The sequence below is a fragment of the Ammodytes marinus genome, assembly GCF_949987685.1.
Source record: "Ammodytes marinus genome assembly, chromosome: 21".
Lineage (NCBI taxonomy): Eukaryota > Metazoa > Chordata > Actinopteri > Uranoscopiformes > Ammodytidae > Ammodytes > Ammodytes marinus.
The window spans coordinates 22,918,024-22,934,792 of NC_137225.1; the positions used below are offsets into that span (position 1 = coordinate 22,918,024).

General features: G+C 40.0%; 1 protein-coding gene across 1 annotated transcript in view; it reads right to left on the reverse strand.

Moving 5' to 3' along the window:
* The window catches only part of LOC307267709 (ribonuclease 3-like), a 98,430-nt gene extending 83,488 nt beyond the window's left edge, over nucleotides 1-14,942 (reverse strand). Inside the window, exons 1-12 of the mRNA XM_080050091.1 lie at nucleotides 14,795-14,942; nucleotides 12,821-13,586; nucleotides 11,701-12,018; nucleotides 11,088-11,156; nucleotides 10,569-10,914; nucleotides 9,614-9,755; nucleotides 8,651-8,811; nucleotides 7,458-7,538; nucleotides 4,551-4,637; nucleotides 3,911-3,997; nucleotides 1,785-1,856; nucleotides 882-963 (exon numbers count right to left, since the gene is read on the reverse strand). Coding sequence (XP_079906217.1) covers nucleotides 882-963; nucleotides 1,785-1,856; nucleotides 3,911-3,997; nucleotides 4,551-4,637; nucleotides 7,458-7,538; nucleotides 8,651-8,811; nucleotides 9,614-9,755; nucleotides 10,569-10,914; nucleotides 11,088-11,156; nucleotides 11,701-12,018; nucleotides 12,821-13,581 — 2,206 coding nt within the window. The 5' untranslated portion in view covers nucleotides 13,582-13,586; nucleotides 14,795-14,942. The remainder of the gene's footprint in view (nucleotides 1-881; nucleotides 964-1,784; nucleotides 1,857-3,910; nucleotides 3,998-4,550; nucleotides 4,638-7,457; nucleotides 7,539-8,650; nucleotides 8,812-9,613; nucleotides 9,756-10,568; nucleotides 10,915-11,087; nucleotides 11,157-11,700; nucleotides 12,019-12,820; nucleotides 13,587-14,794) is intronic.
* Nucleotides 14,943-16,769: the final 1,827 nt, after the last annotated feature.

Genomic DNA, 16,769 nt, shown 5'->3' on the forward strand with positions numbered 1-16,769 from the left:
AGGATGAAAAATAACAGTTTTGTGTCCATGCAGAGAGAACAACTTTCAATTGAATTTAACTTAAACCTGCAGTGTGTAGAATTTTGAGTTTTATTTCCTAGCAGATGTTGTAGAAAGTAATTATAATATCCATAAGTACATTTGTGTATGAGTGTGTGTATGAATGGGTGAATGTGGTAAGATATGTAAAGCGCTTTGGGGCTGAGAAAATCGGCTAGAAAAGCGCTATATAAGTCAAGTCCATTTACCATTTACCATTTAATTTAGTGCATAATAGCTGAAAAAATAGTTTTGAATTATTATTTTTTCCCTTGGAAAGGGTCTCATATATCTCCATATTTCTGCATATTTTGGACCAAGGCCTAGTGCCGCCATCTTGAAAGTGTCATAGTTGGAATGTCATCAGGTGCATTGTTTAAAATGTAGAATTGTTCTTGTCCTTGAAGGCCACTGTAGCTTCTGTTATTATTCGAAAGGGTTGGGGTTACCCAGGGAGTGTTGCATTCTAGAACTTTGTAGAACTTTCTTGATGATGTCATATTGCACACTGCACCTTTAATATCAAATTGTATCTGATTTTATAAAGGTGAAAATCAATGTTCATTATTGTACATTTTCTAACAGTATGTCTAATCATGGAATTGGAGGCTAAATTCATAAAATCTTAATTACATGTGACTTCATGAAGTTGCTCTAATAGTCTGCGCTTATGTGATTTTGTCTGTGTTTAAATTTGCTATATGTTTATGCACTTGTATGCGTCCATATTCTACGTAATCTGTTGCTGTGCAAAGTCTTTTCATGCTATCGACGTGCTAGGGACAGCTGTCATGGTCTAGAATAGTGTGTGTTGTTTTATTGTGAATTTTTTGGAATGGTACCTATGAGGTTCCAGTCGTAGAGTTCTAGAATGTCTCTGAAGAGGTAAGAGGCAAACAGCTCCAAGCCTCGCACACAGTAGTTCTGGAAAGAGAGAGAGGGGGATAGAGGGAGAGAGAGAGAGGGAGAGAGGGATAGAGGGAGAGAGAGAGGGAGAAGAGAGAGACAGAGGGGGAGAGAGGGAGAGGGGAGAGAGAGAGAGAGAGAGAGAGAGAGAGAGAGAGAGAGAGAGTGTGAATAGACTTGACAGTACTACACAACAACATTTTACTTATGAGCTATTGATCCTGTAAGTTTGAATGTCTGTCAATATCTTTCCAACTTCAACGGTCTTAAACTGTTTATTCTAAAAAATATATCATGAAAATGTCTCTCTCTTTCTCTAACTTTTTTCACACACACACACACACACACACACACACACACACACACACACACACACACACACACACACACACACACACACACACACACACACACACACACACACACACACACACACACACACACACACACACACACACACACACACACACACACACACACACACACACACTTCTCTCTCTCTCTAACTTCTTTCTCTTTTATCTCTACCATACAATAGAAGCCGTCTCAATAAACCGTCCATAGCACTCGGCAGTGCCATGAGGAGTGACTTAACACACAGAATAGACAGATAAGTAAAATCCAGTACTCTTAACTTTATCTTATAAGTCGCCCTTTATCTCCGTAATCAAACCCTTACGTAGGTTAAAAAGAATATCTTTCTCCCCCTTCTTATGCAAAAGGGGGATTAACACCCGGGCCAAAAGGTATCAGGGTAACAGTGGGACGATTGCGATAAAAAAATTCAAAATGGCGGGTGAGAAAAGGCTTGGGGAGATAAAGTGGGGGATTTGACAGACCTCGGGTGTCATCTCCTCTATGAAGTGAATGGTGTAATCTATGTTGAAGCGGATCACGCGGCACAATGGAATCTGCAGAGAGAAAGAAAGAAAGAAAGGGACAGAGAAGGGATTCATTATATAGTGTGTTATATAAGCAGAGGTTACAGCTTTTTCAAGTGTGTGTGTGTGTGTGTGTGTGTGTGTGTGTGTGTGTGTGTGTGTGTGTGTGTGTGTGTGTGTGTGTGAGAGAGTTTTAGACCTTCAGGACAGGCCTTTAAAAGAGCCGTTTGAGGGTTAACACTAGGTTGTAAGGCTTATGTTAGGGTTAGTGTATTTAGTTTGGATGGTTAGGGTTAAAGTAAGGGGCTATAGGGAATGCATTATGTCAATGAATGGTCTCGCAAGTGAAGCCGTACAAACGTGTGTGTGTGTGTGTGTGTGTGTGTGTGTGTGTGTGTGTGTGTGTGTGTGTGTGTGTAAGCGTTTGGATTTTAAAGTGAAACAGAAATTGTGCAGGTTTATACAAATGACAGTAAGTACGCACTTTTTTTGTTTCCATACACGTAAGGTTGTTTCTAACATTTTAGGTTTAGCTCCACAGTACACACACACACACACACACACACACACACACACACACACACACACACACACACACACACACACACACACACACACACACACACACACACACACACACACACACACACACACACACACACACACACACACGCGGAAAATGGAGCAACTCAAATCTCGCTGACAAGATTAGCCTGCTCTCCTGTGCTTAATCTCCCTCGGTTACACAGTCTTTGTTGTCGGAGCACAGGAGTCCATTTTGAGAGATTAACCTGGGAGCTTCATTCATTCATTCGCGCCCATTCCTTTAGCTAACTAGTGTGTGTGTGTGTGTGTGTGTGTGTGTGTGTGTGTGTGTGTGTGTGTGTGTGTGTGTGTGTGTGTGTGTGTGTGTGTGTTAATCCCCCCCACACTGCCACGTAAAGCGTTTAGTTTACCCCGGCTTTTAACAAGGCCTCGCTCAAATTATCCAGTTCAAATCGTGGTTAATCCTCGGGGCTTCTTTTCAAGCTAGAAGGATATTGACCAAGTGGTTTATTATTCAAACATGCAGGGAAACACACACATACACAGACACACACACACACACACACAGACACAGGGAAAACACACACATACAGAGACACAGGGAAACACACACACATTCGCACGCACACACACACACATGCAAAGATACATTGACATACACACACACAAAGACATGCACACAAACACACACACACACTAAAATATTCACACTTTAAACCGATTTTTCAAAAAACTAATTCCACTGGTCCCCGATCGATCCCTAGCTCCTTTAAACGTCCCCTTTAAGATGAAAGTCAGGCCTATAGAAGAGAGAGGGGCCTTTATTTAAAGTCAGGACCTCTTTGACAGGCGATGATAGGCCTTCTAAAAAGCTACGGGACAGCTAAGGTCACCGCAGTGAGAAAAAGCAACAAAGAATTTGACGGACTCCTTAGACACAAAGAGACAATTTGAAGTTTATTTGGAGGAGAGTGGAGTTAGGAGAAAAGGGATTTATTCACTCTAGCATATTTTTTTTCAACTTGACTTTCTCTTTTGCAAGGGAGACCTGTTACCATTGACACACACATTCATACACCGATAGCAGGCTAACTATCGACATTCACACAAGGCAAGGTGGGTGATGTGTCTTGCCAAAGGACACAACAGCCATGACATAAGTGGCAGGGCGGGAATCGAACCGCCAACCCTTCGATCATTGGCCGACCCGCTCTACCACCAGAGCCACAGTCGCCCCTCACAAGATGAAAGTTCCTCGGAGCACCTTTAACGAGACAGGGCTAGGCTATAACGTTAGCTAGATGGAGCTAGGCTATAACGTTAGCTAGAGGGAGCTAGGCTATAACGTTAGCTAGAGGGAGCTAGGCTATAACGTTAGCTAGAGGGAGCTAGGCTATAACGTTAGCTAGAGGGAGCTAGGCTATAACGTTAGCTAGAGGGAGCTAGGCTATACCGTTAGCTAGAGGGAGCTAGGCTATACCGTTAGCTAGAGGGAGCTAGGCTATAACGTTAGCTAGAGGGAGCTATAACAGACTTACGTTGGTGAGAGGTTTGTGTGAGAAGAGAGAGAAGCCTTCAAACAGATACTCATGGTCATCGTACTCGATCACCGTCGGCCTGTCAGTCTGGAAGAGAGGACAGGAGAAGACCAGTGTAACACATGCAGTCAATATGACGCTATTAAAGTGATTTAGACATATTTCAAAATCATTAAAGTTATATCAATGTGTACGGATAATAGAGAGAATGTGAGTCCCTTAAATGCTATGGATCTATTTCACTTTGAATGATGTGTTTTGTGATGTGTGACGAAAACAAAAAAAACTCCCAAATAAACCTTGAAAGATTAAACTGAATTTAAGAAACGTTTTAAAGTAACATTGACTTTATAAACCAAAAAAATTGGAAGACCTGTCAAGATCATATCTAAAGGAATACTTCACCCATACGGAACCGGCGTCCTATCATTATAAAACCGCTATTATAATATAATGAACAAGGTTTTTCTTCCCTCAGGTGAAGTAGGTCTTTAAGACATTTTTAGACATATCGATTCCTAACATTCTTATTATTAGATTTAATCCAAATCAAGGAGCCATGCAAACCCTGTACATAATGTAAATCAGTTAGTAGCATTTACCCATTTGAGGGTCTTGATAAAATTAGACAAAGTCCTACCAGGAAGTTGGTGGGAGGAGACACAGTGATCCGGTAGTGGAAGAGTTTCCCTGAATTGTTGTTCATCACACGACACGGTTGAGTGGCCTGAAAAACACACACAAATATCAATATATATCGGGGGCGCCCTTAGCTCAGTTGATAGGGCGTCACGTCACCCCCCATGGGCCTCGGCCAGCAGCGGACCCGGGTTCGATTCCAGCCTGCGGTCGTTCTCTGCATGTCACTCCCCTCTCTGCCCCATTTCAACTCTGTCTCTACACTATCAATAAAGCATAAAAATGCCAACAAAAAAAAATATATCTTAAATATCAATATATATCTGACATGTATCTAAATACCCTTTGATAACAGAATACTGACATTGTACTGGTTGCACCTGAAAGCCCAATACACATACAGATAGGTAAAAATGAATGTATGTAAAACTCAAATTTTTTCTTTATAAATTGTATTGTAGATTTTATTGTAGATGTTATTTGACATGAACATGACAATATCATTGGACGAACCAGATGCATTGTTTTCAGTGTATTAGCATAAATGTTAGTTTTCAACACCGTAATTGTCCCAAACTAAATAAAAAGTCAATGGAATTCCCTACACTTAACAGTTATTATAAACAAAAATGTCTATTTTTTTTTTGTTGTTGTCTCTACACAGATTAACTCAAACAACACAAGAATGTCTCTTGTAGTTCATGTCCACAGTTTATATAGTGTGTATAATGTGAAAAATATTCATTAAGATTATGATAAAAATAAAAATAAATAAGGAAGACAAAATAATTTGTTGAAAAAACATATTGTGATAACAAACGTCTAACCTATAATTCTTTTAAATCGATACAGTCTTCCTTCGCATATATGTTTCAGAAATATTTCAATGTTCCTCGTAGCAACTTTAAGTCACACAAAATGAGGAAGACAAAATCATAATTGTTTAAAAATGGTGTGATAACAAACGTCTTACCTATAATCCTTTTAAATTGATAGTCTTCGATGTAAGTGGCATAAGTTGTTTTTTATTTATTCTTTCATACTACCCGTCTGTAACAAACTAACAACTTTTCACTTTTCTATACAAAAAAACGAATAAAAAAAAATTATACAGTCTCCCTTCGCATATACTATAAAGCGATATAAAACGAATTAAATTGACTGACAATATCCAGGTCAGCTTAGGCCGTAACAGACAATTAGTCAACAAATTAATTAATTAAGTCAACTAATTCTCTGTCAAGAGGGCGAGCGTTGTTCATTGTGTTAAGTCTGCCAGCCATGTAGATTTATTTAAGATATAAATTGACCTTAGAACTATACAATACTGTTTAAAATTCTGCTAAATTGTCTGATGTGTAGCCAACAGTCTAGCAGTCTGCTCTGGAGGCGGATGTTAATTTGAAATGAACTCATTAAAGGAATCTGTGACCTTTAACTGGCCTTTACTGGTAATTAGAAAGGGGAATAAACAACACTGATTGAGCTTAGCTTTCTCTGTAAATGTAAAGAGTTTAATAAATGTCTAATAATAGAGCATTATATCACACTTATGATAAAATAGGGCAGAGATGTTTTTGTTGCAAGGCGAGACAGTGAAGGGAATAACGTTTTTTTCAAGCACTGGTCAATTTTGAGATTGTTGTCTATTTTGCTCTAAAAAACACGCTGAAAATGTTATGTACAGATATATGAGATATTTCCAAATGTGCATAATTATTTAAAAACATTTGACAACTGTTTTGTAAAAAAATGTTTGCCCTATTCACCTGCAGTGTCTTGTCTAAAATGTGCAAAGTAAATTAAAAAACGCAGGAGATTTTCTTTTCAAAATCCCAGGAGTTGCAAAAATATAGTTCTAGCTCAACTCCCCCTTTCACTCAACAAACCTGATATAACAATTTGCTTCTTTTCGGGTGATAAAATCTTAATGTGCCTTTAAAACAATGGAGAGACCAGCCACTGTACTGTACGCCACATGTCGAAGTGTCCCTGAGCAAGACACTGAACCCTAATTTACTCCTGATAGTTAGCCTGCTATTGGTGTATGAATGAATGTGTGTGTGATAGGCCTTTCACACCAAAATGAACCAAGAGTCAGTTCCAGGCTGGTGTTGGGGTCAGTTCAAAACTGGTTACAGCCTTATCCCAGTTATGAACCGGTTGGTTTCACATCGACCGGAGACAGCCATGGAGCCGGCAAGAGAGCAACGTCATGACGTCACTGTAAACGTGTGTGTACGTCACCCGACGCCGCTGCTCTTGTGGCTAACGCTAAAGCTACCGCTAGCTTTAAGCACAACAACAGCGGCGAATACGTCTTATTTTTACACTTGTTGGCTCTCGCTTTGCTTTCTTAAGCAAACAGGACCCATACAGCGTATTCTCGCCGGTCAATTTGATCGCTACGTTCGGTAATTATGTTATGTTTACGTCTCGTAGTAGCGGTGTTTTTAAATATGGCGGGCATGAGGTTTGAGTTGCTCTGGTTGGTCAGGATAATCCCTCCCCCAACCGTTCGCGCAAGCAGTTCTTATCAAACCCTGCTCAATCCTGGGGTATGAGTTCCCCCGGTTTTTACGGCCCGGAGCAGGCTCTCTGGCGGTGTGAAACCAAAACACTGGCTCTAACTCCGAACAAGCCCAGAACTAGCGCCGATTTTGCGGCGGTGTGAAAGGCCTATGAATGGTGACGTGGGAATGGGAACAGGTCTCTCTTGAAAAAGAGTCTCCGGTTGCAATGGGATTTACCTGTATAAATAAAGGTTAAAAAAAAAAAAAAAAAGTACATATAGAATACATTTAGGCCTTCTAGAATACTGTCCATGGCCCCCTATATGGCACGGCTTGAAGGTTATGAAAGAGAGGGTGATATATTTATTTATGTATTTATTCCGTGCGTGTCCTACCTCTTCCCCCGGGTAGATGTTGTGGCGGATGCCTGTTCGTCTGGACTTGGCGCTGCACTTACACAGGGGACCATCATTCATCTGGGCAGACAGAAAATAACCTATATCACATACACACACACAAACTGCTCCGCTTGACATGTGTGGGGGTGTGTGTGTGTGAGTGAGAGTGTGTGTGTGTGTGTGTGTGTGTGTGTGTGAGAGTGAGTGAGTGAGTGAGTGAGTGAGTGAGTGAGTGAGTGAGTGAGTGAGTGAGTGAGTGAGTGAGTGAGTGAGTGAGTGAGTGAGTGAGTGAGTGAGTGAGTGAGTGAGTGAGTGAGTGAGTGAGTGAGTGAGTGAGTGTGTGGAACGTTTTACATGTCGAAGATGCACTTAACAGGATGTATAGGTCAGAAAAGATGAAAAAGCATAATAGGTCCTTTTTAATACAAAACAATAATGAAACATTTTAAAAATAACTGAATGTGGTTTCCTAACTCTACAGACCTGTCCGTAAACTGTAGTTTTCTTTAAACACATGCTTATCGCCCTGCCACTCAAGTGAATTGAAGTGTATTGAATTGAATGTATATAGTAATGTTTAGAGATACAGCTCCGGAAAAAATGAAGAGACCAGTCTGGATTGTTCTTCAATCTTCATCTCTACATAACTTATTGAAAATGCTCTTTAATGACAAAAAAAATTATTGGAATTTGGTAGAAATGTTGTCAGTGGTTTATATTATAAAACCAAAATGTTCATTCTACTCAAACATATGCCTATAAATAGTAAAACGAGAGACACTGAACATTTGGAGTGGTCTCTTCATTTTTTCCAGAGCTGTATATACACATAAATAAACACTGTATGTCTGTTTTTGATGATTTTAATTAAAATGTTGTTGTCGCTTATGTATTGTATATATTAATGTTTAATATAGATATATAGTTATAGATCTGCTGCTGCTTCTTCTTTTTAAATGTATTTATAAATATAAATCTGAATTTTACTTTTTTACCATGTATATTGATGCATTTTAGCTTGTGTTACTTATTTTGTGTCATGTTGTATGTACTACAGCTGCTGGATTTTTGAATTTCCCTGAAGGAACACTCCCAAGGGATCAATAAAGTGTCTATCTATCTATCTATCTATCTATCTATCTATCTATCTATCTATCTATCTATCTATCTATATAGATGTAGATATGTACCTGTCCGGGGTCGTTGTACCAGAGCTCCTCGTGCAGCCGGTCGGGATGAGCTTTCTTCCTCTTGATCTCAGCGATCACGTCAAACACGTCAGAGTCTTCACTGGAACACGAGCTGCTTCCTCCTCCGTCCGACTCGCACTCCGACTCACTGCTGCTACAGTCTAAACAGCCAGAGAAGAAGAAGAAGAAGTTATTTGTAGTTTTTTTAATATTGTTTTTTTTTTTTTTTTTTTTTAAACCTTTATTTATACAGGTAAATTCCATTGAGACCGAAGACTCTTTTTCAAGGGAGACCTTTTTGTTTAATATCATGCCTCCACCATTAAGTTAAGTTACTTTATTGGGCAATGGTTACGTTTAAATTTGTCTTTCCGCATATCCCCTCTCAAGTTACCACACCATAAGGATTTCACATACAATATCTTCCAAACAAATACAGAATTAACAGTAATATCTTGATGTACATATTAGTATTAATTGCTTACCCTCTTTTCACACATGTTTACCAATAAATTTCCATTACATATGAATGATAAGTTATCCCGACAAAGGATAATACTTTGGCTCAAATGAAGGCAGTTTAAAAACTTAAAAACATACAACTTTTATTTAGCCTCAATACTCAACAATCTAGTGGACAATCTAGCCTTGAAAATTTGAGTTTTTCAAACTTTTTTAATTTCAACATTGCATAACTATTGTTTGCACAAAACTATGAAACAGTGCGTAACACACACACTGTATCATAAATATCCTGATTTTAATCCCGATAAAGGGTTGTCTTACTGGGAGTTTTTTCTCAGCCGAGCTAAGGGACTAAGGGCAGAGAGTGTCATACTGTATGGAATGTAAAGCCCACTGAGGCAAATGTCTATTTGTGATGTTGGGCTATACAAATAAAACCGATTAGATTTGATTTGAACCCTTCTTGATATAACAGACCAGGTTTGCAGGCCTTCCCACCTGGGTCCTCGTCCAGTTTGGTTTTGGGCGGGTCCCATTTGGGCCGGGCGTCTTTAGCTCTCTCCTGCCTCTGCACCAGCTCCTCCTCAAAGCGCTCGTACAGGACGCGCAGACGACTGGTCCCCACAACACTAGAGTCGCCCTGGAACATACATTAAAAATAATACATGTAAAATATCTAAGGTCTGTTAATATGAGATAGAATGAGGACCGATGGAGAAAGCGTGTTGACACAATCACTTTATGTAAAAATCAGTAAATAAACTGTATCCTCACGATTCGCTACATGTCCGTACTGTGTGTGCACTGAAAAAAAGCAGGCGTTAATACACAGTCTAGGCTCTGTAAACTGGTATGTTAACAAAGGGGGTCCAGCGTAGCAATAGCTAGCTGTTTACAAAGCCTAGGCTGTGAATTAACACTGGATTATTTTTTTTTTTTTACAGGTAGTGGATCATCGTGAGGAGATATTCACTGATTTTGACAACAAGCGTTCTCCAGAATCGCTAAATCAACCTTTAATAAAACAATAAAAAAAAGTCAATTATAATTCATAAAAGTACACATGCATTGCAGTGTCATTGATATGTATGCAGTCACTATATAAAGCCCAATATAAAACTAGGGCATCGCATACGTTTACTGGATTCTACAGCTAATCCATTCACAAAAGAGCAAAAGGGTTATGTGATCACAACCATCCATGTGCAAGTAACTAACTCTCACAGGCAGAGTCCTCTGAGACACACACACATTGACAAACACACACACACACACAGGCTAAGAGATTGGTAAGAGAGGGTGTGTGTGTGTGTGTGTGTGTGTGTGTGTCTCTGTCTGTCTGTCTGTCTGTCTGTCTGTCTGTCTGTCTGTCTGTCTGTGTGTGGCCTGCATATTTTGATTATGTTAGTAATTTAGTACATTTGTATAAAGTGAATTGAATGATCCACTATACCACTTGGTCCATGGGGTCGCTGGAGTAGTAGCTCTCTGCGTGCGTGCATCGTATCCAGGCCGGTTTGAGCAGCTCCTCCTCCTCTTTCTCCTCCTCCTTCTCTTTCTCCTTCTCCCTCTCTCGTTCTCTCTCTCTGTCCCGTTCCCTCTCTCTCTCCCTCTCCCTCTCTCTGTCTGTATTAGCGGAAGAGGCCTCATCAGATTCCCTGTTAGAGCGCGCAGAGCTGTAGCTGCGTTCTCTACTTGGAGCGGAGGAACTCTCGGAGCGCCTGTCTCTCTCTCGCTCTCTGTCTCTCCCCCCCTCCTCCTCCCAACGACCACGCTTTCTCTCACGGCTACCGGAGCGACTGAGAAGAAAAGAAAATAACAAAAGGATATTTATGTATGTATATTTCACAATCATATAACGGAGTATCAGGGCCACGTTAAGGAAAAAAATATATTATTTTACAAGAACATTTTTATAATGTAAAAAAATAAATAAAAATTATAGACAGAGGTGTAATGTTTGTCATTGTACCTTCTTGGTCTCTTTCTGTGCCTGTCGGGCGACTGGGATCGGCGACTTTCTCTGTGCCGATGCCTCTCCCTGTGAACACACACACATTTGGGGGTCATTTCTAAGTAAACCCAAGACACGTTTCCTGAACTTTATTAGGAATGATAAAAGTGTTAACATTTTGGCTGTTAATGATTAATCTCAACAAAGGCTATAATCGGCCAATTAAATCGTCTCATCATGGTGGGGGTGCTCGTGGTGTAGTGGTTAGACCCCCCCGCCCCTCCTCCTCACTCCATAGAGTCTTAGTCCTCTTCACAGCAGACCCAGGTTAGAATCCAGCCCGGGTCATTCTCTGCATGTCATTCCCCCTCTCTGACACATTCCAACTCTATGTCTATGTACATAGGACCTTCAATTGTTTAAATACTTTTTTTATAAATCAAAATACTAAATATTAAATGCTGGTCACCGCTTCTTAAGTTTGCATATCTGTTGTTTTACCTTTGTGTTAAGTAATTGTATGTGTGCCCCATTTAATCCGTTTCTCTGTCTCTCCACACTGTCGTATAAAAAGCATAAAAATGCCCTAAAAAAAACATTAAAAAAAATGTATAAAATTCCTCCAACATACCTGCTTCGCTCCCTGCTCCTGTGTCTGGGCGGGCTGCGACCTCTGTTCTCGTAATCTGCCCGGTAACGCCCGCCGCCCTCCACCGCCGACCGGCCCCGTTTATCTGGACTCCTCCCTCTGTCCTTCCTGTCTCCTCCAGGAAACTCCATCTTGTGCTTATTATCCCCGTGGCTACCGCTACCTCGATCACCGCTACCTTGGCTACCGTAGCTACCTTGGTTACCGTAGCTACCCTGGTTACCGTAGCTACCTTGGTTACCGTAGCCTTTCTGTCTGTTGTGGTCGTCATGACGGTAACCCCCTCGATCTGGAGACCTCCTGTGAAATGAAGAGAGAATTCAAAAAATATTTAAAACTAAAACAATGATAATACAGATAATTGTTGTGTTAAACCTGCAGTGTGTAGAATTTTGGGTTTTATTTCCAAGCAGATTTTGTAGAAAGTAATTATAATATCCATAAGTACATTTAATTTAGTGCATAATAGCTGAATTTTTTTTTTTTTATAATTTTTTTTCCCCTTAGAAAGGGTCTCATATATGTCCATATTTCTGCATATTTTGGACCGAGGCCTAGTGCCGCCATCTTGAAAGTGTCATAGTTGGAATGTCATCAGGTGCATTGTTTGAAATTTAGAATTGTTCTTGTCCTTGAAGGCCACTGTAGCTTCTGTTATTATTCTAAAGGGTTGGGGTTACCCAGGGAGCGTTGCATTCTAGAACTTTGTAGAACTTTCTTGATGATGTCATATTACACACTGCACCTTTAAAGGGGGAACATTTTAATTAACTTCAATAATGAACAGTTGTTTGCGGCCCTTAGCCCCTTGTATTGTATTAATTGAATTCTATCAATTGACATATCTATTTTTCTTATCGGTTATATGACCATTATTCAAATCATCATCTCTCTTAACTGAACTTTTGTTATTCTCTTCCCATTTATTACTTCTTCATAATTTCTGTCACACAAACTTACTCACACTCTCTCTCTCTCTCACTCTCACACACACACACACACACACTTGCTATTTCCTATTATGTCACACAAAATATTGTCCTCTGTCATGTTTAAACTGTAATGTCTGTTAAAGTAAAAAAAAAAAAAAAAAAAGCATCACCTGTTATCCATGGGTTTATCATACTTGTACTGCCCGCCCTGCCTGAACCCTTGATCCTGTTTGAATGACCCCGGACTTTGGGTATAACCCGGGTTAAAGGTAGGGGGAGGGGGGAAAGGGGGGTGCGGGTTCATCGAATACTGGGGGGTGAAGCCCATACCCTGGGAGGCCATCGGTGGAGGCATGGGTAAGTGTGGGTGTGGAAAATTGGGCGGAGGGGGCATCATATACGGATTGTGATGGTGGTGGTGGTAGGGGTTTTGTGCGGACGTTTGGGACCCTTGTGTTGGCATGGGGGGTGGGGGGAAATTTGGTGGGGGCTTGTTTGGGAAAGGTGGGCGCGAAACGGGGCTCTGTTGATGCTGTTGCTGGTTCAGATTGAGAGGGGTTTGAGTTTGATGTTGGGGAGATTGTGTTGGTGGAATCTGAGGAGAGTATTGCTGCATGTAGTCGGGATGTTGGGGTTGGGGCATGTAACCGCCGCTGTTGTTTCCATGGTAGCTGGAAGAGAGGGGGGCTTGTGGGTCGTAGTGTTGGTAAGGGTTGGTGTTAGGGTTGGTGTTAGGGGGCATGTTGGTTTGGGAGGGGGGTGGATGGGGGTGAAGGGTCGATCGTTGGTAGTTTTGATTCTGAGGGGAACCATGTTGCTGCTGCTGTTGTTGTTGGTGTCCCGGGTTGGGGGGGTTCATGTGTCCACTACCTCCCCCTACTCCCCCCCCTCCTCTGGCACTGGGACCCCCACGGTCATGATGGAAAGACATTGGGACTGTGGAAGAGAGAGAAAATGCACAATTTATAAATTACATTACATTACTTGTCATATAGCAGACGCTTTTATCCAAAGCGACTTACCACTGGAGCACACATTCATACACCGATAGCAGCAGCAGCTACCACGCAGGGTGCAAGCTAACTATCAGGAGCAATTTAGGGTTCAGTGTCTCTTTGCCCAGGGACACTTGGACATGTGGCGGGGAGACAGGGGATCGAACCACCGACCCTGCAGTTGAGGGTCGACCACCCAATACCCACTGAGCTACAGTCCCCAAAATTACAACCGATTTCTATGTGTATGTTCAAGGTCGCTTACTTTATACCGCGTGGGTAAATTAGATTTGCAGGTCAAGGAAATAGGCGTTCAACTTATGAACACACAGTACGAAAAAACATGAATGCAGTAACACACCTAAAAGTAAATGCAACAGGATTTGATAACAGGGCAGAACGTCTGACTCATAAGTTATCGGTACTGTCTCATGTCAAAGCCTGTCTGGTTTGCTTCAGGGAAACACAAATAAAAAGGCGAATGGCACAACAATTACTTCATGTTTAGTGTGACAGAAGAAAGAAAACAAAAGAAAATAATATGTATGAAGAGAAACACCGAGTCAAAAGAGCCACCTCAGACCAACATAACATTAACACAAAATAAAACATTTAAAATTTAAAATGAAATGTAAGAAGCCAACGTTGAATAGGGTTGAATGCTGTAAAATGTAAATATGTACACAAAATATTTACATAAGAAGTAATAACAGCCTGACTGTATCATCAAATGTTTTGTGTTTAGCACATAGGTCGTTTGTTCTCACGCCTCTCTTGCAAAACATGTTATGATGAGACATGAAACAAGACTAAATATTTAATTGGCACCCTATTAATAGTCAATATTTTATGGAGTAGCTATGACTGTTTTGCATTGAACATAAGTTGAACACATTGCAGTGCTGTGTGCATCTTTAGCTTGCTAGCTTTAGCTACAACATAAAATTTGACAAAAACACCCATAAACACAGGAAAATAGCGTTAGGTTACAGACTAAATGTCACCGTAAGAAGAGGTAGAAGTCACTACGGGTCAAATATTATCATGATATTGTCTTTAGGGTAACATGGTTAGGGCTACAGTCTGCGGCAACACGTTAGCACAGCCACATAGCATGAAATAATGCGATAAAAGTGTGGAACAAATTACCTTTTAACACAAACGTTGCATTCCTTCCTCACTGCCGGTTCAGAAAGCAACAATAACGCGCCTGTAAAATTGTGTTAAACGAGGTTTTGTATGTATGATTTCAAGCAATATAATGAATGTATCTGTAAGGTGTCACGCTCTATAACGGTCCGTGTTTCCAGTCGGAGTGTTTAGAGAGAGGGACAAGAATGGACCAATCAGATCGACGGATTCAGTCTTTGTCCAATCAGAATGTGGCGTAGTGGTGAAGGGTTTTTCTCTCGCCGTGCTGAAACAACTGTAGAGTTCTCTTTAATCGAAATATATAAAATAAATACAATAGGCCTATATAAAACAAAATTACTGACCCACATCTTGAAACACTAATGTGGAGATCTGGATCAGTTATAATGACAAACAAATGTTGGTCTTTTTAGCATATCGTCACCCTCTTAAAATAATGGCCTAAATCTTTTTTCTACATACTATATAGTAGAAAGTATGCGATTCGGAACGCAACCAGAGAGTCACGGTTGGCGGGGCTGGGTTGAGGCACACGGCTGGGGGCCGGCCTGGAAGTGGCTTGGCGTTATGGATGTGGCCGAATTAGAGTGAGTGAAAGTGGGTCTGGGGGTCCTCACAGTGTCCCCTTGAAAAACATACATTTAACTATGAAATTAGTATATTATATAGTAATATTAAAACCTACATATATGATATGTATATAGGCCTATCAAATATAATATTATCGTTATATTCTACACAACAATGTACTGCCGAATCTGCGCCACCAGATGGCGCCATATCGGAGTTAAACGTTTAGCCCAACCCACATTTAGTCCCTCCTCGATCTGCGAGCTGCAGTCAGGGGCACTTGCCTCACTTTCCTCCCTCTTCTTCATGATAGAAGTGTCCCTTAAGTTTTTCCAACTTTTCTTAATCTCCTCCACTATAATAGAAGCATAGACACACATTCTATACATCACTATAGAAAATCACATTGTTGCCTGCCGTTATATTGTAACAATAGACATCAGGCCTAATATAGCAGCATTTTAAATGTCATATTTAACATATTTAAATTAATAATAATTCTCTCTCTTTATCCAAATGATACCCTGATTTTCTATCCAGTTTGCTTCAGAAACGAGTTCTTAAACATTGAAACTAGAGTTATCCAAACAGATTAATTTATTGCTGTCTTTAGGATGAACAAGGATAATAACCATAGATAGTATGCTAGGTCTAGTAGCCTATATAAAAGATATTAACTCGATTTCTCATTGGTTAGGACTTCATGGACATGATATTCAGAGCGTGTGTTAATTTAATATGTGACGGCCAATTACATGTTGGCCACTAAAGACGAACGAAGCCCCGTTTGTGTTTAATGACGTGATCCGATTCGTTTGAAAAACTGCGGGAAATAGAGGAAATGTTTTGCGGATCTGAGGTTAGTTTGTTGATCGTTATCCCAATTATAACCCAGTCACACAACCACTTCATATGGTTATTTATCCATAAAAAACATCCAACACTCTATATATGTATTATATCATAATATTATACAGGTGAAACTCGAAAAATTTGAATATGGTGCAAAAGTTCATTTATTTCAGTAATTCAAATTAAAAGGTGAAAATAATACAAAATATAGACTCATTACATGCAAAGTGAGATTTTTCAAGCCTTTATTTGTTATGATTTTGATTCTTATGGCTTACAGCTTATGAAAACCCCAAATTCAAAATCTCAGAAAATTTTAATATTACATGAAATTAATAAAAAAGGGATTTTAAATACAGAAATGTCAGCCCTCTATAAAGTATTATCATCCATTTGCCTCAATTCAATTCAATTTTCCATGATATTCTAATTATATGGGTATCACCTGTATTATAATAATATTATTATATTATATGTGTCAAAATATCACAACTGACCAATTTATGTTTTTATATACGATCAATGTTACTTTATCAACATACCAGGACCA